Source organism: Lepidothrix coronata, unplaced genomic scaffold (genome assembly GCF_001604755.1).
Source record: "Lepidothrix coronata isolate B3197 unplaced genomic scaffold, Lepidothrix_coronata-1.0 Scaffold27, whole genome shotgun sequence".
NCBI classification, from domain to species: Eukaryota; Metazoa; Chordata; class Aves; order Passeriformes; family Pipridae; genus Lepidothrix; species Lepidothrix coronata.
In genome coordinates, this window is record NW_016690207.1 from 1,156,215 (window position 1) to 1,182,935 (window position 26,721).

The 26,721-nt window shown below is 56.7% G+C and overlaps 1 protein-coding gene across 2 annotated transcripts in view; it reads right to left on the bottom strand.

The window, feature by feature from the left end:
* The window catches only part of DSCAML1 (DS cell adhesion molecule like 1), a 101,000-nt gene that overhangs the window by 3,434 nt on the left and 70,845 nt on the right, over positions 1-26,721 (bottom strand). Inside the window, exons 5-32 of one of the 2 annotated variants that reach the window (XM_017809459.1) lie at positions 25,750-26,028; positions 24,796-25,071; positions 23,986-24,282; positions 21,697-21,969; positions 18,232-18,510; positions 17,897-18,016; positions 17,580-17,756; positions 12,935-13,134; positions 12,543-12,639; positions 12,302-12,430; positions 11,730-11,897; positions 11,486-11,556; positions 10,349-10,589; positions 9,269-9,415; positions 9,034-9,189; positions 8,353-8,492; positions 6,985-7,138; positions 6,656-6,773; positions 6,404-6,567; positions 6,076-6,174; positions 4,157-4,345; positions 3,785-4,072; positions 3,548-3,703; positions 3,399-3,429; positions 2,942-3,045; positions 2,650-2,802; positions 2,262-2,456; positions 1,509-1,820 (exon numbers count right to left, since the gene is read on the bottom strand). In XM_017809459.1, coding sequence (XP_017664948.1) covers positions 1,509-1,820; positions 2,262-2,456; positions 2,650-2,802; positions 2,942-3,045; positions 3,399-3,429; positions 3,548-3,703; positions 3,785-4,072; positions 4,157-4,345; positions 6,076-6,174; positions 6,404-6,567; positions 6,656-6,773; positions 6,985-7,138; positions 8,353-8,492; positions 9,034-9,189; positions 9,269-9,415; positions 10,349-10,589; positions 11,486-11,556; positions 11,730-11,897; positions 12,302-12,430; positions 12,543-12,639; positions 12,935-13,134; positions 17,580-17,756; positions 17,897-18,016; positions 18,232-18,510; positions 21,697-21,969; positions 23,986-24,282; positions 24,796-25,071; positions 25,750-26,028 — 5,013 coding nt within the window. Of the gene's footprint in view, positions 1-1,508; positions 1,821-2,261; positions 2,457-2,649; positions 2,803-2,941; positions 3,061-3,398; positions 3,430-3,547; positions 3,704-3,784; positions 4,073-4,156; positions 4,346-6,075; positions 6,175-6,403; positions 6,568-6,655; positions 6,774-6,984; positions 7,139-8,352; positions 8,493-9,033; positions 9,190-9,268; positions 9,416-10,348; positions 10,590-11,485; positions 11,557-11,729; positions 11,898-12,301; positions 12,431-12,542; positions 12,640-12,934; positions 13,135-17,579; positions 17,757-17,896; positions 18,017-18,231; positions 18,511-21,696; positions 21,970-23,985; positions 24,283-24,795; positions 25,072-25,749; positions 26,029-26,721 lie in introns of both variants that reach the window. The other variant, XM_017809458.1, reaches the window with a different exon arrangement.

Sequence of the window (26,721 nt, forward strand, 5' to 3'; positions counted from 1 at the left end):
TATATATAAATATATATATAAATATATAAAAATATATATAAGGCCCTGCATTATTAGATTGTCTCTTATATATTGTTATATTTGTGCTATGAAACACTTTTGCCTTTAATTGTGTCTGTGTAATGTGTTCTGTAAACTACATTTTTAAAAAAGGCTATAATTGTAACACACAATAAATACACAATTAATTGTAACACACATACTTAATACACGCTGTACAATTTAAAATAGACCACAGAAGTATATGGACTTATTTGCAGAGAAAGGGACGGGATGGAAGAGCTCACCTGGGGTGGGGGACTGTCAGGGTGCTGGCACTAAAGCTAGGGAAGGAATATTGAGGAATGTGAAGGAATACTGGAGAACACTAAAGGAAAGGGAGAAATAGTGAATAATGAGGAATATTAAAAAAAAGGGGGAGAAATTATGAGGAACAGCAAAGAAGGGGAGAATATGAGGGTCTGGGGCCAGTACTGAAGAATGGGCAGGAATACTATAAGGAGTGGAAAAGAATAGTAAAAAAAATGGGGGAAATATCAAGGAATGAGCTAAGAACACCAGCAAATGTAAAGGAGTACTAAAAAATGCAAAGGAATGTTAAAGAATGGGAAGGAACACTAAAGAATAGGAAAAAATGGTAAAAAATAGCAAGGAATGAGGAAAGAACACCAACAAATATAAAGGAGTACTAAAAAATGCAAAGGAATGTTAAAGAATGGGAAAGAACACTAAAGAATAGGAAAAAATGGTAAAAAATATCAAGGAATGAGAAAAGAATGCTAAGGAAAGCAAAGGAACACTAAAGAATGGGAAATGAAATGGAAAGGGAAGGAATTGTAAAAAAAAACACAGCGGAAGATACCAGGGAAAGCAGAAAGCATATTAAGGAATGGAAAGGCATACTAGGAATGGGGAGGAATAGTAAAAAAAAAAAAAAGGGGGGGGAATACCAAGAAATGGGAAAGAAGACTAAGGAATGGGGAATTCTTTCTTCTTACATTAAGCAATATATTCCTCATATACTAAGGAATGGCAAGGAATGCTAAGAGGGGGAAGGAACAGTGAAATAATGGGATTAAAAAAATACCAAGGAATGGGGGAAAAAATATTAAGGAATGCAAAGGAATACTAAAGAACAGGAAGGAGTAGAAAATATGGGAGGGGGGATACTAAGGAATGGGAAGGAGTACTAAAGAATGGGGAGAAATACCAAGGAACTGGGAAAAGAAATATGAAGGAACTTGAAGGAATACTAAGGAATTGAAGGGAATACTAAGGAATTGAAAGAAATACTAAAGTGTTGAAAGGAATACTAAGGAATTGAAAGGAATAACAAGAATTGGATGGAATACCAGAAGAAATGGGGAACCATATTAAGCAATTGAGGAAGAATATTAAAGAGTGGGAAGAAATACTAAGAACACAAAGGAATAAAGGAATGGGAAGGGCTCCTGGGGTGGTGGGACAGCCCTGGGGCACGGCTGTGGCCGGGCAGGAGCTGTACATACTCTTGCTGGCGCGGTGTGGGATGGGCACGGCCACGCTCTTGCCGCGCTCGCTGTCCTGGGGCTTGGGGGGGGAGGCGGTGAAGCGGCAGATGCCGGGCTCGGACGGGGTGCTCATGGAGGTCATGCTGTCGGCGTTGTCCGTCGTGCCCGTGGTCATCTGGTCGGAGGAGCTGTCGGAGATGAAGCACTCGGTGATCTCGAACTTGGCGTGCTGCAGCTGCTCCTCCAGCTTGGCGTGCTCGTAGGCGCGCGCCAGCTCCTCGTAGGTCGACGAGGCGCTCTCCGTGGACACCATGCTGTTCCGGCCCTTGTCTGTGGGGGAGAGGACGTGTCACCTACCTGGGAGTTTTTCCTGCCCTGGGAGTGCCTTTCTCCATGTCACTGTCATCACGGGAGTGCCCAGGCTGTCCCTGCTGAGATACACCCGGCCATCCGCAAGGCCAGGTTGGACGGGGTGTGGAGCAACCTGGTCTAATGGAAGGTGTCACTGCCATGGCTGGAGATGGAAGAGGATGATCTTAAAAGTCCCTTCCAACCCAAACCACTCCAAGATTCTATGATTCTATCTGTTCCCAGAGCTGGGCACTGGTCTGGCTGCTCAGAGCCACCAAGTTGTGGTTCCACGATCCCATTGACTAAGTTCTACTTCTGCAGTCGCCCTGAACTCACAGTTCGGGGTCATGGCCAGTGAACCTGTGCACCCCAAACAGGCAGATCCCTACCAGCAGCAGTACCTGGGCAGTGCTGGCCCACCTGTGTCCTGCGAGAGGCTGGCGCTGTAGCTGTCACTCTCGGTGACCGTGATGCCGTGCTGGGAGCCCACTGTCCTCCAGTCCGAGGTGAGGGTCCGTGCTGGGGTGGACGCCTGGCACTTGGTGAGGGTCCACTGGCTGGAGTAGCGGTTGCGGGTGCTGTGTGCAGACTTCACGCTCTTCCTCGACACGGGGTCTAAGGCACAAAGGTGACACAGTCATAGTGGGTTCCTCCCAGCCAGGGTGCCGTCCCATGTCCCTGGAGCACTGCCCGCCACTTCTGCCTTACCAGCAGCTGCTTTTGGGCATGGCCACTGCTGGGGGACAGGAGTCTACAAGCCCCCCATGCTGCTCCCAGCACACCCACCCACAGCACTGCCACCACTCACTGGTGCCGGGGCGGATGTCCGACATGTCGATGAGGGGCCCCGTGTTCTGGATCAGAGCAGGGTGATGCAGCGAGACACCCGTGCAGAAGCTCTGGGGGTTCACTGCCTGACTGAACTCCGTGTCCGTCACAGGGATCGTGGCTTTGTCATCCCCTGTGGGAAGAAGCTGGAGCTCAGACCTTTCTCTGGCCAGGATCTCGCTGTAGGCACCTGCTGGCCCACACTCAGCCCATCCATGGGATTCCCCTGGCACTCGGGAGCACAAAGGGATGGGAGATTTGCCTGTGCTTACCCAGCTGTTTGATGCCTTCCTTGTCCTCGATGAGGAGCTGCACCCGTGGGATGTCGATGTGCAGTCGGGGGCCCTGGGGGGGCCCCTTCACCGGCGTGTCAAAGCTGCGGTTATTCTTGCTGTGAGGTAAGAGGGGACGCAGACCCCGCCATTACCGGAGAGAGCCCCGGCGGCTCCAGCCTAGGATGGGCTGAGCATTGCCACCAGCCAGCCCACCCAGGGCTCAGCTCTGCCCAGGCGAGCTCCAGGGTGGGTGCCAGGACCCTCTAGCAGGCAGGAGCAGCCAGGAACAACAGGCTGCTGTGCTACAGGGGCACCAACACAACCTTCACAGCCCAGGAAGGTCTGAACTAGACAGGGCTGAACCTGGGCTCAAAAGCATCCAGGACCAGTCCTCGACATGAAGCATTCCCCTGTTTCCCACCCAGCACCAGCCACAGGCAGCTCTGAGACCCACCTGATCAGCATTTCAGCCAAACTCTTGGCATCTGTGCAAGAGACACAAAAAACAAGGAGGTTTTTTTTAAGGGAGATGTTTAGGGCACAACAAGGCTGTCCAGGAACACAGCCTGGTCCTGTGCGCTGAGCCTCTGAGCCCCATCTCACCTCGGAGCCTCTTCAGCCGCTTCTCCTTCCTCTTCTTGCGGATGATGAAGAGCAGGGCCACTCCCAGCGTGGCCAGGATCACGGGGCAGGCGATGGTGAAGAGCTTCTTCACGTCGTCGCCCTCCCCCTGGGCAGACTTGATCGGGGGGATGGTGCCTAGGGCAGAGCGTGGGTGGGTGGGTGATCAGCACCCCGGGACCCCCCGGCAGCGTGCCCCCCACCCTGTCCCCCACTCACTGCCGTCGTAGTCCAGCGTGGCGAACTGCGTGGTCTCGTTGCCGCAGCCGGCGCTGTTACAGGCCTTCATGCGCAGCTCGTACCACGTGGCCTCGCGCAGCTCCGTGAGGAAAACCTCGCCCGAGCTGTTGGTGCGGAGGCTCTGCCACACCCAGTTGCCCTTGGGCCGGTACTCCAGGACGATGGCGGTGATGGGGCAGCCCCCGCTGCTCCAGCCCTGCAGGTTCAGCCTGGCGTGCGTGGAGTTGATGTGGGTGAAGAGGTGCTGGTCCTTGCTGAAGGAGGGCTCTGCGGGAGAGGGGCTGTCAGAAGGGCCGTGGCAGGGAGGGGACCGCCCTGTCCCCCCCCAGGGACACCACGGGGCTGGCTCACCTCTGCCGTGGGTCTTGGCCTCGATGATCTCGCTGATGCGTCCGGCCCCGACGCTGTTCTTGGCCGCCAGCTTCACCTTGTACCACGTGCCACACTTGAGGCTCTCCAGCTTGAAGGAGCGCTCGGAGGAGCTGATGAACACGTCCTTCCACTCCTCGCTGTTGTCCACCGAGTACTGGAGCACAAAGCCTTTGGGAGCAGGGACAGAGGGTCACCCCCAGGCACAGGGGTGAGGGCAAGAGGAAGGGGTTATGGCTGGCACAGAACCTGTGGGTACCCCCTCCCACCTTGGCACACCCAGTTCCCAAATCCAACACAGCCCAGCAGCACCAGGGCACCCACTACAGACCTATTTGTGCACTGCTGTGTGCTCACGAGTGCTGGTGGAACCTGCCTGCTCTGCCCACCACACAGGACAAGAGGAGTGTGGGCACCCCCAGCACCTCTTGAGTGCTCTGCCAGAGGGCCCCAAGTCACACATGGCCCACCCCCAGTGCCACCAGCATGGTCCCATTGCTTGCTTCCTCAGGGGAGTGCACTCTGTGATTGACTGGTGCGAGGCTATAAAGGGAAAGCCGGAATTAACCAGCTCCCTCGGGAAGCTGCAGGGAAGTTGCTTCTGTCATTGCACGCCGCCTCCTCTCCCGTGATGAAGAGTATTAGGAAGCACACTGTGTCCTAGATGAGCAAACCTGTTACGCTGCCACCAACAAGCCTGAAGATGGCTGGTCTGGGCTGCTCAGGGAGAGGCACAGGGAGCTGGGGAGGAGGGACATGGCACTGAGGGCACTGGTGCCCCTGACAGCAAAACCCTGTTGCCCCGGCCTCTGACCAAGCTTTCATGGTGCACTGACACATCTGGCTATTTTTGCAGGATATTTTGCCAATTCTCAAATAAAGATAACAGAGAAGGGTAGGCTTTCTGCCTTGCTCTGTGTGTCACGAGCCACACAATGCAGAGCCTGCAGGACCACTCTGGTGCTGACACCACCTGGGTACTGGTGTGGTGATGGCAAAGGACCCACGTGAAGGTGCTCTGTGAACCACCAGCTCTGGCTTGGGCAAAGCAGTGCCAAGGGAAGGGCCATTTCTTGCACCTCCCCAGCACCAAGGCTTCCCTATGGATGGTAATACCTGGACCTTCCCAGGTCTGTGGGCACATGATTCCCAGCGGTGTCAACACCAGCCCTGACACCCCCACACCGCCCATGGTGCCTGGCACCCTGGTGCCTGCCACTGGTTATTTATTTATTTTGTACATGCAGCATGTTTTTAATATTTCTAATCCAATTATAACCAAATTTATCAACAGAGTCCGCTGGAGTGAAAGGCTGCTGGCTGGGGAGATTTGCTTGTAATTACTTTCATGCTTTTAATTAATTGTAAGCGAGGTCTCCTTCCTCGCTCCCCCCTCCGTGTGCAGCTGTTTCAACGTATAATTCGTGAGATGAATCAGAGCAGAAAGGAGGCTTGGGAAAGCAGGGATGCTCCTGGAGCCCTCCTGAAATCCTCAGCCTGGCAGGGACAGGGGACAATTCCTGTCCTAGTGGGTTCAGAGTTGCCGGGAGACATGGAGCAGCACTGTGGCTGATCCTGGCTACCAGCACCTGAGCACTTAATGATGTGCCCTTCCTTAGCTACCTCAGACCCTGCAGCTTGTCCAAAACACCTCACAATCCTCTCCTCAGGGCTGGAAGGCCCTGCTATGAGCTCAGAAGCATCAACCTTACTCTGGAGCATTTTGGAGAGGGGGAAACTGGGGCACAGAGACAAAAATGTGGCACAGCGTGCAGGGGTGTGCCTGAAAGGCATGAAAGGCATAAAAATATGTTCCACGAGCCTCAGCTCCCAGAAGCAGAGGCACCCATGGCTCTGGGATGAGGTGCTGGCACCAGCCCCATTGCTCACAGCAGCCTTACCTCGGATGGAGCTGCCCCCGTTGTCCCCAGGGATCCAGGCCAGCGTGATGGACGATGCCGAGGTCTTGGAGACAGTCAGGCGGGGCTGGTCCGGGGGCACTACGGAGGAGGGGAAGCCTATAAACACCTCACACACACAAAGTGCCCCAAACTGTGCTCCCCAAAAGCGCCAACGAGACCTCCCACTCAGCCCTGGGCCAGCACGAGCCCCTCGTGCAGGACAGACCCCGAGGTGCTTCACCCACTGAGCACTGGGCAGCGAAAGCACAGGGACGGAGCACGTCCGTGCAGGGCACCTGCTCCCTGACACGGAGCTGGGAACCCTCACCTTGCACCAGCAGGTTGATGATGATGGTGTCGAAGCCCCAGGTGTTGGTGGCGGTGCAGGTGTAGTAGCCGGAGTCCTCGGCCTTCACCGAGCGCAGCACCAGGGTGCCATTGGCCTGGATCAGGCGATGCCCGTCCACCGTCACGGGGATGGCAGAGTCCTCGCTGCCGGGAGGAGAGAGGGTGCATCAGCTGTGTGTGACACAGCAAGGGCAGAGCAGCTGGCACCGGGCACTGGCAGCCCCCTCAGTACCTGTCCTTGGTCCACTTGATGGCAGGCACTGGCTCCCCAACAGAGTTGCACGGCAGCCTCACGTCCTTCATCCACGGCGTGGTGACAGTGCCTCCAAAGGAGATGATCTTGGCAGGGGCTTGGGGACAAGGAGGGGGTCAGCCTTGTGGGAGACAGACCCCATTCACAGACCCCACGGCACATGGTGAGAGCCGAGGCCACCCACACCACACCTCCTCTGCCCTGGGGTCACACCCAGCCGTCCCGTCCCGCCAGCTGTGGGGCTGCCACAGCACCCCTTGGGGCAGGGGACAGGGGTGTGTCCCCCCAGCCTGGCAGCCCCGCCGTACCTTTCCCTGCGGGCTCGATGGTGACCTTCTCGCTGATGTTGCCGCGGCCGGCGGAGGTGACGGCGGCCACCCAGAGCAGGTACTGCTGCCCGCGGTTCAGGTGGGCGATGCGGTAGAACAGCTGGTCGGGGCTGGTCTCGTACTCGCTGGGGGCCTGCAGGGAGGGGGACGGGAGGATGTGCAGCCTCGGTGAGACCCTCGCCCCATCTCTCCCACCACCCCACTGCCGTGCTCTGGGTCTGCTCCCGAGCAGCGGCTCAGCTCCGCTCCGTGTTCCTCAATGCCGGTGTGAGCCGGCTGGTGTCGTGATTCCTCCAGGGAGCCCGGGCTGGAGCCCGAGGAACAGATGGCTGCGACGGCATGGTTTGTTCCTGGGAAAGGGAAGGATGCTTCCCTGACACCCGTCAAGCTTCGGCAGGGGCCAGTGTGGGGGCAACCCTTCACCAGCCTGCCTCAAACCCTCTGTGGTCACAGTGAGAGGCCAAGGGGTCCCCAAAAAGTGTGTGGGGTCACCTCCTGCATCACCCACAGTGACTGTCCCAACCCCGCCGTGGCCCTTCTGAGAGGTCTGGTTGTGTGCAAGTGCCAGGGCCAGTCCCCATCACATCAGGGCCAAAGTCACCTTGCTCCGAGTGCACCACATGGGGAAATGCTGCCCTGCACAGCATCTGGTCATCCCACCGTGCTGGCACTGGGCAGGGATGGGGGCTCCATGACCCCTGTGGCATGGCATGGATGTGGTATTTGCATGTGTGACCACGCAGGGACCTGCACGTTCCTTGTCTGCACACACGTGTGCCCTTGCGGGGCCCATGGCTGTAAATGTACCCCAAAGCAGACACACCTATATGAATATTGTATAGTATACATAATTTTTTTTTTACCCAAATGACAGTTTTGACAAGATGCCAAGAAAACAATATCGGATCCCAGCGGTTTTACCAGTTGCTTTGATGAAAAGATTATGTTGCCCTGGAAACCAGAGGCTCAGATAGTGAAATGAGTTTGAGAAGGAGCTTTTGATAAGCACTAGTCTGCAGACCTCCCATCAACCTCTCCCTCACCAAGGAGGAATGGGGCCAGGTTGGATTTCTATTTCATTTTTGGTCAGCTGCTGGCATATTTCCCCCTTTGGAGTGAGTGCTGAGCAGGGCAGATGCCGGAGGACGGGAACAGACTGACAATGGGCCCATGTCCTGATGATGGGTGTCCATGGATGCCCTTGGACAACTCTGCAGCGCATGGACCTCCCCAAGGGGCCGTTGCTGCTACCTGGCATTAGCCCTCCCTCCTGCTCCTGCTTGGACAGCCCAGCATTCCCTGGCACACAGCGGTGATTCCCATCTCACCCCCATCCCCATCACGTACCGGCTGCCCCGAACCGGGGCTGGAGCAGAAGATGGTGTATTTCCGAATGATGCCGTTGGGCTTGGCCGGGGGCAGCCAGGACACCACCACGCTGCTGGCTGAGGATGGGACAGCCTTGATGCCAGCCGGGGGACCTGGAACTGAGGAGAGAGAGTGTGACAGAGCCGGTGCCTGGAAGTCTCCAAGGTCTCTGCCCAGCTCGGAGGGGTGACAGCATCCCAGCCACACACTGCAGTCACACCAGCACTGGGCACGTACAAGCAGGGACAGGTCTGCCTGTGAGACACCTCTTCATGGGTGGCTCTGGTCCCCATGTGAGCCTGAGGCAGGAGGGTTAATTGCAGCCCAAGCTCTGGTTTAGAAATCATGATTGGCTTTTAATGGCCATCTCCTTAATCTGTCAGCTGTGCCCTGCCCAGCTGCGCCTCCCTCCCAGCATCTGGTGCTGCTTTGCAGGACACAGGCCCAGGAATGCTCTGCCACCGAGTTAATGGCATTAAAGTAGGGCAGGCGGGGTGTAAATATTTAAATATCCGCACTTAAGGAAAAGGAAAAAAAAAGGGAAAGGGAAATGCCCTGCCCATGGCTGCACACGGGGGGTTCCCTCCACGCCCCCGCAGCCACTCCAGCACAGCAGCACAAGGTGCTGCTGTGGCACGAGCGAGTGGCAGTGCCACTTACTGTCCTCCTTGGTCTGGATGTAGAGCACGCTGCTGCGCACGCCGTCGCCCGCCTGGGTGTAGGCCAGCACCTGCACGCTGTAGTTGGTGAACTTCTCCATGCCCCGCAGCTCCACTCGCTCCCGCGTGGTCGTGATGTTCTGCATCTCGCCCCACTCTGCAGGGAGACAGGGCCCATCAGCCCCCGGCCGCCACCCACCCGGGTCCCCCCGCCACCTTCTCCCCTGAGCGCTCACCTCCGTCCATGTAGAGGGACCAGAAGATGACCCGGTACCCCTTGAGCACCCCGTTGAGGGTGCTGCGCGGGGGCTCCGACCACGAGATCACGGCCACGTCCGAGGTGATGGAGATGGCCCGCACGTTCTCGGGGGGCTGGCTGGGAACTGGGGAGAGGATGGACAGGGAGGACAATCAGCAGGAGGATGGAGATGCCAGGCTAAGGGAACCGTGTCCCATGCAGCCCCACGGGACCCCATCCTGCTGCTCCTCTGTCTCCCCCTGAGCCGGTCCTGCCCAGCAGTGCTCTGCCTCCAACATGCAGTTTTGCTCCTCCTGGACCACTGACCACACGTGCTCATGGTGACAAGGAGTCAGTCCACTGGGACTGGCTGGGCTTCCCAGGGAGGGGAGAGCAGGAGAGCTGGCTGGATGTGAGGTAATTAGATCCCATTGCCCCGTAAGAGGTAACTCTAATTTTTATGAGCATTTAAATGATAATACATCACCGTAACGATCCTCTTTGAAAATGATTATTGTTTCATATTACTTAGGTGCAAAAATATAAGCACCATGTAATTAGGGACAGAGTATAATAAACTAATACAGATAGTCCGTTTGAACGAAATGAAGGTAATATAATTATGGAAAAGACACTATTGCTAAAACAGGGGCCCTTGAATACCCCGGGAGGAGTGCTAATGCAGCCAGGAAACGATCGTGGTTTGACAGGCTAACGAGAGCCTTAATTAAGTATGAAAAACTGCTGAGCAAATGCACTGCAAAACTTTTTTCTCATTGTTTTTAAGCGACTGAGGCCATCGGCCACGTGTCCCAGATGGTAACCTGCCCGGCACTTTGGCAACGCCTAAATTCACCTTGCATCCTTCTAACCGTGCCAGAAACCCCGTGCCAGGGGTGTCCTGACATCTCGGTGCTCCCACCTCCTTCCCAGGGATCTGTGAGGGTGCACACGGCTGGTGCTGCTGGTGGCAGCCGCCCCCCCAGACCTGCTCAGGGTGGGGTAGGGAGTGACCGAGGATCCCCCAGTCACTGGGGAGCAGGAAAACTGCCTGCTTTGGTCACAGGGGCAGCCTTACCGTCCTCCAGCGTGGTGGCATTGATCTCGCTGGACGAGGGCCCCGTCCCCGCGCGGTTGAACGCCTGCACCACCACCCCGTACTGCGCGAACTTCTTCAGGTTGTCCAGCGTGTAGACCTCGCTGTCACCCGTGGCCTTCATCTCCACGATGCTGTACTGCCCGTTGCTGCCCGGGCTGTTCTCCCGGTACCCAATCTGGTAGCCACGGATCACCCCGTTCTGCAGCTCCTTCTTTGGGGCCTGAGGAACAAGGAGGGAGGGATGGAGAGCGGTGTCACGCAGGGCTACGGGGTCAGGAGGCTTGTGGGGTTCCATGCCCCGACCACTTCTCCCTGGTGGCTTTTCTCAATGCTACTAAGTTGTTTCTTCTCCCCACAGTACTTGGGTGCATACACTGAGTGGCAAAATAGGGATAAAAAACATCCCATGGGTCCTTGGAGACACCAGAAAGTGCTGGCCTGGGCAGCAGGATGTGCCCAGACAACACCAGTCCCCAACTGGAACAGCTCAGCAGGAGGAGGGAAAACCCCAAGTCTGGCAGCCTTAGAGGCCACATTGAGATCAATCTTAACAATATTTCTCTGAAGCATTAAGAAATCAATAGGGTTGATTGCAAATTTATGTTACAAAGCCAGGGCGATCCATCTTGCTGAAATACTCCTAAAACGAAGTGACTTATCTTTCAAGTGAATCTTACTTTCCATTAATCTGTTTTTCAGTGCTTAAGGGGAGGGGGAAGAAGCTGAAACCCTAAATTTATTGACTTAGCAGTTCATTCCCAAGTCCTAACTTTATAATCAATTTTATTTTTCATTAGGCAGCTTTGGAAAAATAAATCCAATTCTAAGTTTTATCGATCTCTGCTCAAACACTTTGCAACCCGGCATCTCAGTTTTTACATATTTATCCTCTCTCCCCCATGGTCCCCCATGGACACCCTACGAGATAATGAGCTTGTTATAAAACGGGATTAATAAGGGCCCCATGCGAACTGTATGCCCAGCCTTCGGGTTTTCATTTTTCCTGGGAAATCCTTCCTGACCCTCCTAGTGTTGATGACATGCTGAGTCCCAGGACAAGATGGGAGAGCTGCCCGAGCCCCTGTGGCCAGGGAAAGCCATGCTGGCCTCACTCACCTTCCAGGTGACCTGGATGCTCTGGGACGTCATCGGCTGCAAGGTGACATCCATCGGAGGGCCATCGGGAGCTGCAGAGAAACAAACCCAAAGGAGCATGTTGAGAAGCATCAGGGAAAGGAGCCTCCTCATCAGGAAAACACTTGGCTTTAGGAGAGCTGTGTCTCAGCCAGCTTGTCTTCACCCAAGGCTGCCCCTGGCCACCCCTGCCCGCTGTCCCCAGAGCCTGAGCCGGGACTGGCACCTGCTTCCTCGGTGCTGATGGTGAGCTCCTTGCTGGGCTCGCTGCGCCCGATCTTGTTGAAGGAGTACATGCGGATGCTGTACACGGAGGCGGGGTGCAGGTCCACGATGTTCGCCTGGTTGATGGTCGGGGAGATGTTGCGTGTGGACTGCTTAAAGTCCCAGGAATCTGGAAGAGCAGTGGAGCAAGACGGGAGGGTCAGCACCTCAATCCCGCACCGGGGTCTGTGGCGCTGAGGGGGCCGTGCTCAGGCAGGTGAGGTCCCCAAGCATCTCCAGGTTTTGTCCCCCTTGGAGATGTGCTGCTTCCCTCTCTCACCATTGTGCATCTGGGGTTCCAGCTTTTCACAAACATTGTCTCTTTTAATATTCCCTTTCAAATGCTCCCATCCATCAGAAATTACCATATTTCATTAATGCTGCTCTCTCCTTTCTTCATCAAAGGAACCGGGATGAAGAGTATTCCCTTGGAGGTGCCGGTGGGGCAGCCCCACACCTGCCTGCACAGCCCAGCCCCAGGACACAGCCCTCAGCCCCGCTGTGGCACAGGGAGGGGACGTCACTGTCACCTACCTGACTTGTTCTTGTACTCGATATCGAACCCCGTGATGATGCTGTTGCCGTCAAACCGCTGCGTCCATCGCAAATTCATACTCCGGGCTTTCACCTCGCGGATCTCCAGCTCCGGTGGGTCAGGGGGCTCTTGGGGACACACGGGCAGGTTAGGGACACAGGGAGAGAGGCCCTCCAGGAGCAGGGGGACCCTTGCAGAAGGGTTTTGGGCCTCAGGGCTCACGCGTGGGGGATCGAGTACCTTGGACGGTGAGCTGGATCAAGCCTCTGTCCTCGCCGTAGGAGTTGATGGCATGGCAGGAGAAGAAGACAGAGTCCCCACGGTCGGCTGGTTTCAACTGCAAATGTTTCAGGGAGAGGAGCCAATTCAGACTGAGCTGCAGTAAGCACCGTGCCCCTGCCATCGCTGCCTACTCCCACCATGGTGCCACTATTGGGAGTCACAATCCCTCCAGCAGGATTCCCACCATCCTACCCTGTTGAGCTCAGTTTTGCCACCGAGGGAGCCCACCCGCAGCACCCACCCAGGGCCACTGACACACTCGCTGCGCACCCCCCTGTGTCATCTGCCCCCCTCCACCACCCAGCAGGACCCCCAGCAGCCCGGGCAGGGGCAGGACCCCCAGCCCTCACCTTGAGGGTGGAGATGACCTCGTCGCCGTTGTCCTTGGTGGTGATGGCGTAGCGCATGTTGCGGTCGGGGTCGATGACGGTGTCGCCCTTCTCCCAGCGGATGATGATGGGCCGCTCGCCCCGGGCGGTGCAGTTCAGCTCCTTGGTCTGCCCCTTGATGGCGATGGTGGTGTTGGGGTGGGAGGTGATCATGGCTGGGACTGCGGGGAGGCAGAGGGTCACCCGTGTGCCCAGGGCATGACCAGGTGCCACCTGTGGCTGCCCGGCCCCGGCAGAGCCCACAGACCCTGCCGGGGAGGCGGCAGATGCGGGTCTCACCAAGAGGCCACGCAGCCCAAAGCGGAACCGTCTCGCTGCATTATACAGCTCAGGATCATAAAATAATGAAGCAGATAAATTTTATAATGCATAGCATTACACCGGGGTAGACAATAAAACGTGAAAGACAAATAACCAAGCGCACACTATAATGAAGAGAAAGCCTCCAGTCTGAGACGTGCGGGTATGAATTATTGACTAAGGTTTTACACTCCCGAGGATGAGAGGAAGAATGTTTTCCATCATGGATTTGCATAATTCACTCGTATAAACCTGGGCAGAATACAGAGTGTGATTCCCCATCAGCAAGGCCGCCTTTGCATTGCAGATGCCAGAGATGATTTTTTTTTTTTTTATCCATAGCCATCCCAATATGCAAACAGGGATGGTGGGGACACCCTGTGCCATGGTCACCACCCATCCAGGGTGCAGCACCCAGTGCTGCTGGAGTAGTGGGTGCAGGGATGGCTGATCCTTGCTGTGAGGATGCTGTACTGATCCCCAGCCAGGCTCTTCCCTGCTACAAGAGCCGAGACCTCATGCCACCCCAGTGCCATGCAGTGGGCTGGCTGTGGCAGGCACCACGCGGGAGGAACGGGCTGGGGGACCGAGGGCAGCCTGGGTAAGCAGAAAAAAATGTAATGCATAAACAAACAGCAGTGCTGAGTCCCGCAGTAATGTATGATAATGACAATCCGCAAAGGCAACACACACTGTTCTAATGGGACACAAGAGGCTCTAATGAGCTACGACTTCTCGGCTTTCTGTGGCAATGTAATTCAATTAACAGCGAAGGAAACCTTTCCTCTGGAGCTGCCAGGGTTTGTGGGGTGCAGGACAGCACCATGCCCAGCCTGGGGCCTGCTGGCAGCACCTGTGGCAATCCTGCCCCGAGGGAAGCACAGCCTCCCACAAGCTGGCACAGGGACGGCAAAGAGCAGGGATGTTGGGGCACTGCAGTCTGGGCCACGGGAAACCAAGGGTTACAAGAAACAGAGCAAGATTTCTCCTTACTCTGCCCTGTCCCATCCCCAGCTGTGTGTCCCTCCTACCCCAGCTCTGACACCTCTGTCTACCTGCAGTCAGGGATCCACCAGGAGAGGGGCAGGCATGGGAAGCACTGACCAAACCCCAGCATTCCACATCCCACCAGGATGAAGACAGAGCTCAGGGACAGGTGGGGGCTCTTGCACCAATGCCAAACCAGGGCTGACTGTGCACAGCGTAACACAGGGGTACACACACCTAGATTAGGGTCTCAGCACCCAGTTTTGGCACTATGGCAGCTCTTGCTGGGCTCCTGCCCACTGTCTCCAGTTCCTGCCATGGAAAACCATTGGAAAACCATTTGGCAGGCAGGAGCACAGCCCTCATTCAGCCCAGGCTGGAGGCCTGTGGGTCACAGAGGGTGTGCATGACTGCAGGTGCCAAAAGGACAGGACAGCCCAGCAGGGCTGTGGCAGCTGTGGAGGCAGCAGCCCCGGGAGAGGAGCTCCGTTTCAGGCTCTGCTTCACTGAAATGCACTTATTGATGTTTGATTAAAAGCAGCTCCTTGGATGTAAACATATCAACTTCTCTCAATTGCTGGGGTCCCAGGAGAGCAGCATGCCGTCCAGAGCAGGAAAACAGCACAACCAACCCAAAGAAAACCCCAGGCAGCTGTTAGGACAGCACAGATCAGGGCACAGGGGCAGCGCTGCTTGCAGGTCGGTACCTGATGCCTGCCCTGGAGCAGCTCTGCCACTTGCAGAGGGACAGCATTGCCTGGGACTGGCCACAGGACCTCCAGGGCTGGCCAGGGGCTGCTCCTGGCCAGTCCTGGGTTCAGGGACATCAGTAATGGTTCCTGCCCATCAGAGCACCAGCCACAGCCCCAGTCAGCACTCTGGCAGACAGGCCTCCCTTGAGGAGAGCTCATGTCTTCTGTGCCCACCCATCCTCCTGGTGCCCAGCCCGCCCAGCCGCTCCCCTGTGCCCACGGGCCTTGTTAACAAGCTGAAGGCTGGTCCTACTGGCTGGGCAGAGATAAGCCTGGGAACAAAGGGAGACAACAGCCACCAGCACGCTCTGCTGTCCCACGCCAGGCTGGGGCACGAGCTGCTTCACAGCGTGCTGGTGACAACTGAATGAGAACAGTGACAAGGGTGACAACGGCTGTGCCTGCCTCCCTCGCCCCCCTCTTTCTTGTTTGGAGCCCGCTCTGTGATGTTAATTTGATTGCACCCATCTCAGCTTCCTTTCTACACTGATTAGCTGAGTTTCACCTGAAGCATGAGATTAATTCAAATTGCATGGAAGCAATCAGTTATGCTCGTGCCGTACGGCAGCGAACTCCAAACGGGGCTGTGCCGTGACACACAGGCAGTGGCCCCTCTCCCTGCCCCCCAGCTGGACCCCCGGCATCGAGGTGCCGGCGAGGACCAGGCAGAGGAACCCCCACCCCAGAGAGCACTGCCCAGTGCTCTGGCACAGCCAGCGGGACCCCCCGAGGACGTGACCGTCCCCATCCCACACGCTCCGCTCTCAGCACCCGGGCAGGTGTGCAGCCATGTGCTAAATGGCATTTATCACGCGCTGGCAGTCCCCTCACCTGAGCCCAGCCCACCCCGCTGTCCCCTTGGGCACAGGCTCCCATCCTCCAGCATTCCCCACCTTCCACTCTGTGTGCTCCCGGCTGGGTGCTGCTGAGTTCCTCCCCAAAACAGGGAAGGACAGGCTACCATGGTGTGGTAGCAACCAGGGACAGCAAAGCCCCAGCCCTACTGGTGACATCCCCATGCCAGAAAATCCGGTGGCTTTCCTTGCCCATTCCCTGACAAAAGCAGCGTCCAGCTCCTCCTGGCACTGCCAAGTCCACGGGCACTCAGCCAGGATGGCACACACTGTCCAGTGTGTTACCTGACTCGCTCCTGGAGCCCAGGGAAGGGGATGTTCGATGCTGGCTGCCTGCAGCACTCCCCTCTCCCCTGCTGACCGCCTGTGTGCTTTGTTTGGGCTCTGATTAACTCTCATTTAACTCCGTCCGCAGTGGCCTGACTTTCAGGAAAAGCCAGCACTGATCTCCCTTTAATTGGACTGACATTTCACTAAACAAACAAAAACCCCAAAATGAAACAAAACAAAGAGCCCATCTAATGCTTAATTGGCTGTGGCGCTTTGTCTACCTATTCATCCGAACCTTTTCAAAGGCGGCAAGGGCTCCGGGAGATGCAAAAGCACACGCATAATAAGGTTATGTGCTATTCAAGTCAGCAAGCAACCTGTCCTGGGATGCAATTACGGCAGATAGCAGGGACACGGCACCAGTTCGGGCTCCCAGACTTCGGCACGTTCACTCGGGATTAATCGCCTCGACTTTGTACCTGCACCTCATTGAAGTGCCTTGTTTGAAGTCGCTCGTTTTGATTCATCAGTCGGCGGGATAAATTAAACAGCTGACAGGGAGGGGAGAAGGAACCCGGGAAGGCAGAGGCTGGGTGGGGAGGGGAGAAGCCCCTGAGAGGAACGGCTGCCAATGCCAGGAAAGAAAGTGCCTGGCTGGGGAGGGGGAGGCAGGAAAGGAGCTGCCTGAGCCAGAGTCACTTTCTCCTTATCTCATCCCAGAGACCTCAGCCAGGACACCTTGCGGCCCAGAGAGGGCTGCACATCCCCTCTACCCAAAACATCCTGCCCAGAGTGGTGGTGGCTCCCACAGCTCCACCTGCAGCCTCCATCCACTCTGGCACGGGGCCAGCGGCCAGAGGACTCACTGCTTCAGCCCCCCTGGGGTGGGCAGGGCAGAGCTTAGCCCTGCTGAGCCCAGCCCCGACCCCAGCCTCTCTCAGAGACATACAGGAGAAAGCATGACAGGTCCAGACGCCCTCCACCACCTCCTTTTGGAGGTTGGAATGCTCACGGCAGCAAGAACCACTAACTAACACAGAGCTGGCAATTATCCATTCTGCTGGTAGCAACGGGAGAGCAATCCAATAACACACACGGTTCAAACACGGTGTCTAACAACACTTCCCGGCCCATCCCTGTCAAAGTAGCCCAGCTATTTCCTTTCCTCCTGTCTGATGTAGATTGATTGCTTGGTTTTATTAAAGACAAAGTGTGTTTAATACCAAAAGGGAAGCGGGTCCCTGGAGGGGAGGAATCAATGCCCTCCCGTGCCCTGCGCATCGATCGCGGGGTTGTGCGGAGCCAAGGCCAGAGCGCGGCTGGTGCAGCAGGAACCCTCGGAAAGGAGGAGGGGGCCACACCAGAGCAGGCTCTGCTGGCCACCACAGGTCCCACAGCCACAGCCACCCCCATCACCACCGCGGCACGGCCCCGGGTACTTACTCTTGACGGTGAGAAACATGGACTTGCTGATGTCTGTGCCCACGCCGTTGCTGGCCTGGCACAGGTAGTAGCCAATGTCCTCCTCCAGCACGTGGCGGATGAGCAGGGAGCTGTTGGGCAGGATCTGGATGCGGCCCGTGAGGGGGATGGGGTGGTACTGCTGGGGGTTGCCACTGCCTAAGAGAGGACACAGAGACACAGAGCTCAGCTGGGGCAGAGGAGCGCTTGTGAGGCTCAGAGCTGGGGTGGCCACGCCAAAGGGACTCTCCCCAGCCCACTCCAATGTCCCTACACACTGCCACGTGACCCATCCCTACCTTTAGCGTGTTTCCACATGACTTTCGGAGGGGGGTATCCATCAACAGAGCAGTTCAGCACCCCGGCTTTACCATAAATGCCATCTTGGTTGTTGGGTTGGACCACAAAACGAGGAGGCACTGAGGAATTTGAGAGGAAAAGATGGTCACAGTAGCAAAACCCCCATCAGATCCCTATAGCTCCCTCCTGCACATGGGGCTTAACTCTGCTCCTCACCCTCCCACCCACTTCTGCACCTACAGAGCAGCCTCCCAGCTTCTCCCTGCTCCCCACTGTGCTTCCCTCCCTCGCTGCCCCCCCTCCTGAGCCCATGGGGTGGTCCCGTGGTGCTCACCCCGCACGATGAGCTGCCGCTCCCGGCTGACGGTGGCCGCGTCGTTGCTGGCGATGCAGGTGTAGTTGCCGTTGTGCTTGAGGGAGACACTGGAGATCTGCAGGGAGCTCATGAACTCCTTGCTCTCGATGGTGACTCCGGAGCCAGAGAGGATGACGTGCCCGTCCTTCCTCCAGGTGATGTGGATGGGCATGTCCCCGGAGGAGACCACACAGGGGATGTAGAGGAGTTGCCCGATGGAGGCTGGTGGGAACTCGAAGGGCTGGATCAGTGGAGGGACTGTTGAGGGGAGAGGCAGAAAATGCTGGAGAGCCCATCCCGGGAAAACCTTCCTCCAGCAGGGATGGGTTGCATTGGGGCTTGGGGGAGCTGCTGTCCCGGGAGAAGCAGCTGCCCAGAAACCAAGGTAGGCTTTTGATTCCACCAGGAACATGGCCAGGGGAGAGCAGAAGGTGCTGCTGAGCACAGAACAGCAGGAAGACTTCTCCCACCTGGCAGGGTCACCCTGCTGAGAGCAGGATGGAGAAACACCAGCCTCCAGAGCAGAGCAGACCCTGCAGTGGGGAAAGCCCTGGCCGCCAACCACGTGCCAACCGAAATTCCACCTCAGCATTTATCTGCTTGCAGAAAAGCCATTATTAGATGGATGCTTTTCTTAAAGGCACCAGATTCAGAACCAGCCATTATCTTTCTGATAACTTAATTAGGCAACCACAGCATCTCTGGCAATGTGGGAGGGGGAAGAAAGTGGAGAGAGGGAGACAATTAGCTTAACAAGGCTCAGCACCTGGTAGACGAGCTCCTCTTTCCGCAGTCTCCATAATTAAATTAGCAGGCTGCCAATTGTCCCTTTGGCAGAAGGGAGCTGCCCTCTCGTCGAGGCACGGGGGCAGCTCCCTGTACCCCCTGCACACCCCTGGGGTCCCACCTCCCCCACTGTGCCCAGCCTCAGCACCACTGCCTGGTCCCTGAGCAGGGGGCAAGCAGGGGCTGTCACTGTTCCCCAGGTGTGAGCTGCTGCCACCAGGCAGGCAGGTACAGGCAGGTACAGGCAGGCCTTGCCTGCCCCTTCACCGGCTACAGAGACGTGGCTCGAGCTGCCGGAGCCATGGAGCCAGTGCTGCCTGTTTTCCATAATTAATGAATAATTAATTGGGAATGCACTGCAGTCTATTGCAGAGCGAGGATGGGCTTGTGGAACCGCGCCTCTCCGAATGTGCCCTTCTGGCTGCTGCTGAGCACCAGGAAAAGGACAGGCTCCCTCAGACCAAGCTCTCCCTGCTCCAGCTTTCCACAAACAGAACTCACAATTCTCCTTTCCTTCCCAGATCGCTTCCTGCTGTGACTGTCCTTTCTCCAGGGCTTCCAGGCTCTCATGTGGCTGCCACAGGAGGTTGCCACAGCCCAGAGCACTGTGCCAGGGTCTCCCTGCCCAGAGTGCCACCACAGAGCCCATCCCAGCAGCTCAGGTCCAGAGAGGACCCCAGCAAACAGCCTCTGCCTTCCCATGAGGTGAAGCATCACCCCACAGTGCTGGCACTGCCAGCTGCAGGGCTGGTGTCAGCACCACGCTCCCCAGATCACCACAGCCAGCCGAGCAGAGCCGTGCGAGAGCCCCAGGACAGCACCGAACCCACACGGGATTAATTAAAACCTTCAAAGACGTCTGCAGGAAGAAGGAGCTGTGAGGGCACCTTGGAGGAGGCTGGATGCTGGATTGTGCTGCTGGGGAAGCGCAGGGGAGAGGCCCCAGCAGCATCCCCGAGCTAAAAAGCCCTGTGGAGCAGGGAGGTTTGAAGCTGGAACCTGGGGGCCCTGGGGCCCCCCAGAGAAGCAGCAGCAGCTACACCTGGGCAGGAGCTTCCTCAGCATGAGATGGGGGCAATGCCTCACAAGCAGGGCTGGGGGCTGCCTGCACGTCCCCATTCTCACGAGGAGTGGTGCCGGAGGGACTTATAAAGCTTTTATTGCTGTGTGCTCAGAAGGACCTGCATAACTCACTGGTGGCACTTCATGTGGTCGCCAGGCACTTGTAGCCATAAAAGCTTTACGGTGTTCCACAGCATCCCACAGTCCTCACTCTATGCAGTTATGTTTATTCACTCCCTGACTGTCTTCTAGGGCTTTGCCAGTCTTTTCCACAGGCCTTTTATGCCACAGCTGAAGGAAATGGGGAATCCAGCCAGCAGGGCTGGGTGTCAATCTCCAGCAGCCGGAGTGAAGATGTCTGGCCCTGGATGAGCAGCGTGCCACCGGCCCTCACCGTGCTGCCACCACCTTCCTCAGCCCATCACCAGCCACCAAGCGAGGCAGGAAATCCAGATTGGGAAGGGTTCACTAGCGGCTGCTTGCCAGAATACACAGATCCTCAGCTGAACTTGAGCATCCTGCCCCCTCCGACGGCCCCTCCCAGCGAATCCCGTTATTGGGCTGCGCACACACATCCCGAGATGCTCTCCCCACACCAGCCTTGCCCGTCCCGGTTGTCCCAAGACAAGACCAGCATCTCTGGCCTCTTTTCAAGCCCTGAGGCTCCACATAGACAGGGATTTAAATAAGGTGAGGAAAGCAGGGCTGGCCATGCCCTGCAGACTGACCCAAGGGGCAAGAAGACCTCCTCACACTGCCCTTAGACAGGTTATCCACAGCCTGCCCTTCCCTTTGGAAAGCCTTGGAGAGGAGCGTTAGCTAATCAAGTGGCAGCATCTCTAATCAGCTTGATGCACTCCCTCCCTAACCTGATTCCTAATAAGAAAATGGTGGCTGGGAGAGGAGGGAGCGGGATCAGAGTAAATCCAGTCCACGGATACCCCACTGGGCGAGAGGGAGGACGACAATTGGCCTGCTCTGTCCCCAGTGCTGCCGTGTTTGTCTAAATGATTTACTGCAAACACCGAGCTGGCGACGGGCAGAGACGACCCGACAACTCTGAGGACGGAGATACGGGAGCACCGCGCGCTCCCAGCGCAATCTCAGCGAGTCACTGGGAGGGAATGCATCCGGCTCAATTCATTAGGACTGATAGCTCCCTCAATGGGGCTGAATAATTGATGGCCTGGAGAAGCTTTTAAGATGTTCTGTGCGCTCGGAAGACCGAGAGTATTATTTTTTTAAAAGCTAGCACACACAGAAAAACATCGGTGAAGGTGATCCAAGCAAAGGTTAGATGTTTTAATACGTTATGTTTACACCATAAATCCTTGCTCCATCACTTGTAAGGGGAAATGGATACGGTGTGGCTCGGGGCAGCTGCCAGAGAGCAGGCAGGACCAGGTAGCCACTCCGGCAGGAGCTGAGCCATTTCCTGAGGGCTCCCATCCCCAGTGACTACGAAGCACAGCCACCACCTAGCCGTGGAGTTCCCTGTGTGATGCTCCTCTGCCTCCATCCCACTGCAGGGACATCGCCAATGCAACCTGGACGAGTTCTCCACCCCACCCAGGGAAAGCCTGTCCAGCTGCTTACCTTTGACGGTGACGTGGACGCTCTGGCTGATGGAGAGCTGGGGCTGGATCAGCACGCTGCACAGGTACTCTCCTTCATCCATGCCTTTCTGGACATCCATCAGCTTCAGAGTCCCGTTCTCAAAGACCACTTGGCGGTGGTTATCGGGCAGCAGCAAAGAGTCCTTGTACCACTTGATGGAGTAATAGGGGTACCCGATCACCCTGCAGTTGATGAAAGTGTCCCTACCCGCTACCGCTGTTATGTTCTTCATGGCTCGGATGCTCGGGGGACCTACATATTTGGGAGGAAGGAAGAGGCAGGCTAGGTTAATTCCGAAGGGCAGTTTGCTTGCATGCAGATCTGCTGCTATTTCGGAGTGAGTTTCACAGGCAGAGGAGGTAACCAGAGCATTTGGGAGCCAGCCTGGTTCGGGTGAGGAGCCAGCACGGGCTCCTCTCAGCGCGTGTGGGGAAAGCCGCTCATCGGCTGCAACCTCCAGCTACAGCTACTCACACACACCTGCAAACAGGGATGTGCTCCTGGGTCACAGCCTCAACTCAAACAGCAGATCCCACCCCAGTTTCGCAGGTACAACCCTAGTGCTGGGGAAGCTGAGCTTGCACACACCACCACTGCCCATCGGAGGAGGCTGGATGGTGTCTGAAGTGCAGCGTGTTTCTGCAACGGGCACCGTGGCCACTCAGCAAGCACACTTCCACCTGGCTCCTCTGGCAGCACCCTCAGCCATGGGAGCTGTGGGAGAGATGGGGAGCACTCCCCCACCATCACAGCCCCTCTCTGCCTCTCCCAGAAGGAAGCTGCCTGCATTGTGCCAAACACCCTTGGAAAGAGCTGCTACGGGAACCTGACTTCCACTGGCACACGTACTTCACCTCCCCTAAACCCCACCTTTCTGAGCCCCTCACTGCCAACCTGGGTATCACTGAAAAGCCTGACAGCCACCAGTTTTTGGCTGGCTCTGGTGCTGCCTAAAGACTGCGAGAATGCTGCAGGTGAGCCTGTAAACGAGAGGTTTCATGCATCGATAATTACATTGTTCTCCCAGCCGCTGCATAAAATAGCAAAGTAATCAAAAGATTAACCCTGTCTTGACTCCTCGTCCTGAGGGCGTAGCAGGATAACAGCTTAACAGACACTCAGGATCAGCTGATGGACGGTGTTTCTCATTCTATCACATATTAAGGGAAGGAGCAGGAAAAAAGGAATTAGCATCTCACTCTGTAACCATGTCTCGGGCCTGTCTGAGGGACATGCTCTGTGCCAGGGAAAAAGAAACCTGAATCTTATCTAGTGACAGCCCATCAAGAGCTGAGAGAGGGGAAGAAAGGGAGACAAGGGAACATCCACATTGAAAACGCTGCTCTGGCTTCTCACGGCTGAGGGATGAACTTGCTCCAAATTCAGCAGTAAACAGCAGCAAAATTCCGACTCTCCTGGGATCCCAGCCAAAAAGCCACTAGATCCATTTCAAACCTGAGACACAGACAAACACAGCCCTTCAACCCTCGTTCTCAGCAGACAAATAAATGTTCCCTTATCTTGTCTCGCTCCCACCTGTAAGCCCGGGAGCTTTAATTGGGGATTATTAATGGGCAGGGGTTTACACCATACCCCGTGCCTGAGAGCGCTCCCCGGAACGCACCGAGCAACACGCTCCAGCCGTAATAACACGGTGATTAACGCGGCCATGGCTTTTAGCAGACAAAGAAAATACAGACATGACAAATCAAAGCTCATTTTCCACGATTTCACGTGCTGCCTCATCATCGTTTGTCATGGAGATCCCTGTGCCGGCGGGCGAGGTGGCTGCCAGGGAGTCGGGCTCCTCTTGGGAATGGGGAATGGCTGGGAGAGCACGGGGGGCCTGGGACACTTCTATGCCCATCACCACCTTCTCTGTGCGTGGGGTCCCTTGGGAGGTGTCTGCCCACCCTGTGCAGACCTCAAGGCAGGGGCCTGGGGGGGTGAGAGTGAACCCCAATGGGGAGAGCGCTGCACTTTGGCCCCTCCAAATTCAAGTTCCAGCTCTTCAAGACTCTGGAATTGCTTTCCACTTTGGTAAACTCCCTGCTTTAAGCATCGGAGAGGCTCAACCCCAAGGGCAGGTGTGCGAGCGAGCGGGGCAGGAGTGGCGGGGGGGCTCAGGGCATGAGGTTGGGGTAGCCAGGGAGACCCACATGGCTGGGAAGAGGAGGGAGAGGTGACGAGGAACGACCAGCTGGGGAACAGAACAAAACCAAAAGCCCAGTAAAAGTCCTATTCTGATATTTAAAAGTAGACAGGCACCTCTTACGTTTATTCGCGCTTGGTATTCGGCGCTGCCCACCGAGTTCCGCGCGGTGCACCGGTACACGCCGCCGTCCTTGATCTGCGGGCCGGTCACGTTCATGTGGCTCACGGTGGTGCCGTCCGACATGGTGTACTGGTTGGAGCGGTGCCCGCTGTCCCGCGGGATGGGCTCGTCGTCCAGCGCCCAGGTGACGGTCGGCGGCGGGGCCCCCTTGGCGGCACACATCAGGGAGAACTGCTCCCCGGGGTTGACCACCTTCTCGCTGAAGGAGGAGACGATGCGGGGGGTCCCATCTGGGGGGCACCCAGCGGGACGGGGGTCAGCGAGCGGCAGCCACAGGCAGCAGCAGTCACCCACTGATGGGACGGTGTTGAGCTCCCACCTGGAGCGGGAGCCCCGGCTCGGCCAGGAGAGGAGCCCAGCCAGTGACACGCCAGCATCCCTGTCACAGAGATGCTGAGAGGAGTGAGGGGACGTGCTGGTTGATACAGACACTGGCTCGAGGGGACAGCTCCCTTGGCACAGCCCATCCCTTATCCAAACACGCTGGATCAGGGAGGGTTGTCTGGTGAATGGAGGTGCCTCGGCCCAGGGATCGGGGATGGCAAGTCAACATTTGTTTTGGTCCTGCCCTGTCCTGGTCATCCTGACAGCACACAAAGCCCATCGAGCAGGCTGGGAGCAGCCTGGCCCCAGGACCCCCACCCCAGCGGGTCTCGCTGCCCCCCCAGACCCACACAAAGGATCCAGTGTCCCCTCAGAGAGGGGGAGAGGAAAAAGCCCCCAGCCCTGGGGAGCCAGCTCACCCTCCAGCGTGATGATGGAGAAGTCCTGTGCCGTCTGGGACTTGCGGGTGGCGAAGCACTGGTAGGCCCCGGAGTGGCTCTTCTGGGCGGCCGTGATGAGGAGGGTCTCGTTGCTGATGCCCCGGATGGAGATGTAGTCATCCACCGCCACCAGGTCCGTGTTGCGGTACCAGCGGATGACGTACTCGGGGGACCCGCTGAGGGCACAAGAGAGGATGACGGTGCTGCCGATGCCTGTTTTGAGCTTCTTTGGTGTGAGGGTCACACGCAGAGGGTCTGTGAGAGAGGGAGAGCAGTGAGGCGTTGGCAGTGCCGGGCAGTGCTGCGGTGGGCAACTCATCCCTACTCTGCTCTCCCTGCTTTCCCTGCCCTGGAAGCGCCAGCCTGGCTACGCGTAAAATGTCACCGCACAATAAGGCAGGTGGCCCTGCCACCATCCTCGCTGCTGACAGTCCCTGCTTTTAACATGAGCCCCAGGCACCCAGCAGGGGTACTCTGGGGAGGTGGCAGGATGGCTGGAAGAAGCTGTGGTCAGTGTGATGGGGACAGTGCTGAGCTGGGGACATCCTGTGCTCACCAGTGCTGCTCCAGGTAAGGCAGGTACAGTGGCTCTGGTACTGCCAGGATCCTGGTGACAGGAGGAACCCCCGGGAAAACAGCACGTGATAAATACTTGGCCTGCCCAGATGGTATTTACTGTTTGGCTAGAGCTTATTTTATGTAAATCAACATAAATTTTATGTTAATCAACAAAGCAAAGCACAGAGTCACCCAACACGTTGGACACGTGCAAGACACTGGCATCCAGCACGCGACACACCACACCAAAATACAAAGCTTGTTATTTACACAGCTGCATAAAACCTTTAAGGCTTCGAATTGACAAAGAGTTTACGTTTCAGAACGCAGCAGGACCAAGCCCCCCCCACCCCGCTCCTCCCCACCCGCTCTCACCTATGACCGTGAGGGTCCCCGTGACCTCTGCGGAGCCGAAGGTGTTGGTCACCTCGCAGATGTAGGTCCCGCTGTCCTCCACGCGCAGGTCGCTGATGGTCAGGCCCGTGATGCGCTTGGTCCAGCGGCTGTCGGCGGGGAGCGGCCGCCCGTCCTTGATCCACCGCACGGCCGGGTTGGGGTAGCCCGAGGCGATGCAGGGCAGCTCCACCAGCCGGCCTGCCTTCACCTCCCTGGACTGGAAGCTGTCTAGCATCGTGGGGATGGACTCTGCCGGATCTGGGATCAGAGAGGAACTGGGCTCACCCAGAGAAGAGGAGCAGCTGAGGTGTCTCCCCTCCGCCACAGTGACACCGGTAGCATTGTGCCCTATCAGCATCATCCCTGAGAGGTTGGCTCTCCCCATCCCCATGAGCTGGCAGGAGTGCAGGATGCCAGCCACATCCTCACTGAGCATTAGGTGTCCTGTCCCACTTGTCCAGCACAGCCTTCAGCAGCCAGGACAACAGGCTTGTGGGAGAGGTGGGAGGGAAAACACATCTTACTAGCTGATGGGAGGAATAAACTCAGCACCAGAGGAATTACTCAAGGTGACACCTAATTGGTGCAAAATACACAAATTCTGTGGCACATTTCAAAATTTACAAGCAAAAGGGCCCATCAGGCAGCTGGGAAAGGAGAAAATTAATCACTAAGTCTCAGGCGTGAAATTAAATTCCAGGGGAAAGAAACCTCTTTCATTACTCCCAAGCAGAAGTAAAACGCCGTGACGTGTAAATAATGACAGCGACCAGGAGGGGACCGGGCCAGATCGAAGAGCATGGACTGGGGATGACACACCCAGCGATGCCCATGCACTGCTGGGATGCGTGGCAGGACTGGAATGGATGAGACACAGGGCCCTTGGGTCTCTAAGAGGCAAGGACCCGGACATCCCAGACCCCTTCCCTATCAGCTGAGGGGTTAATTCAA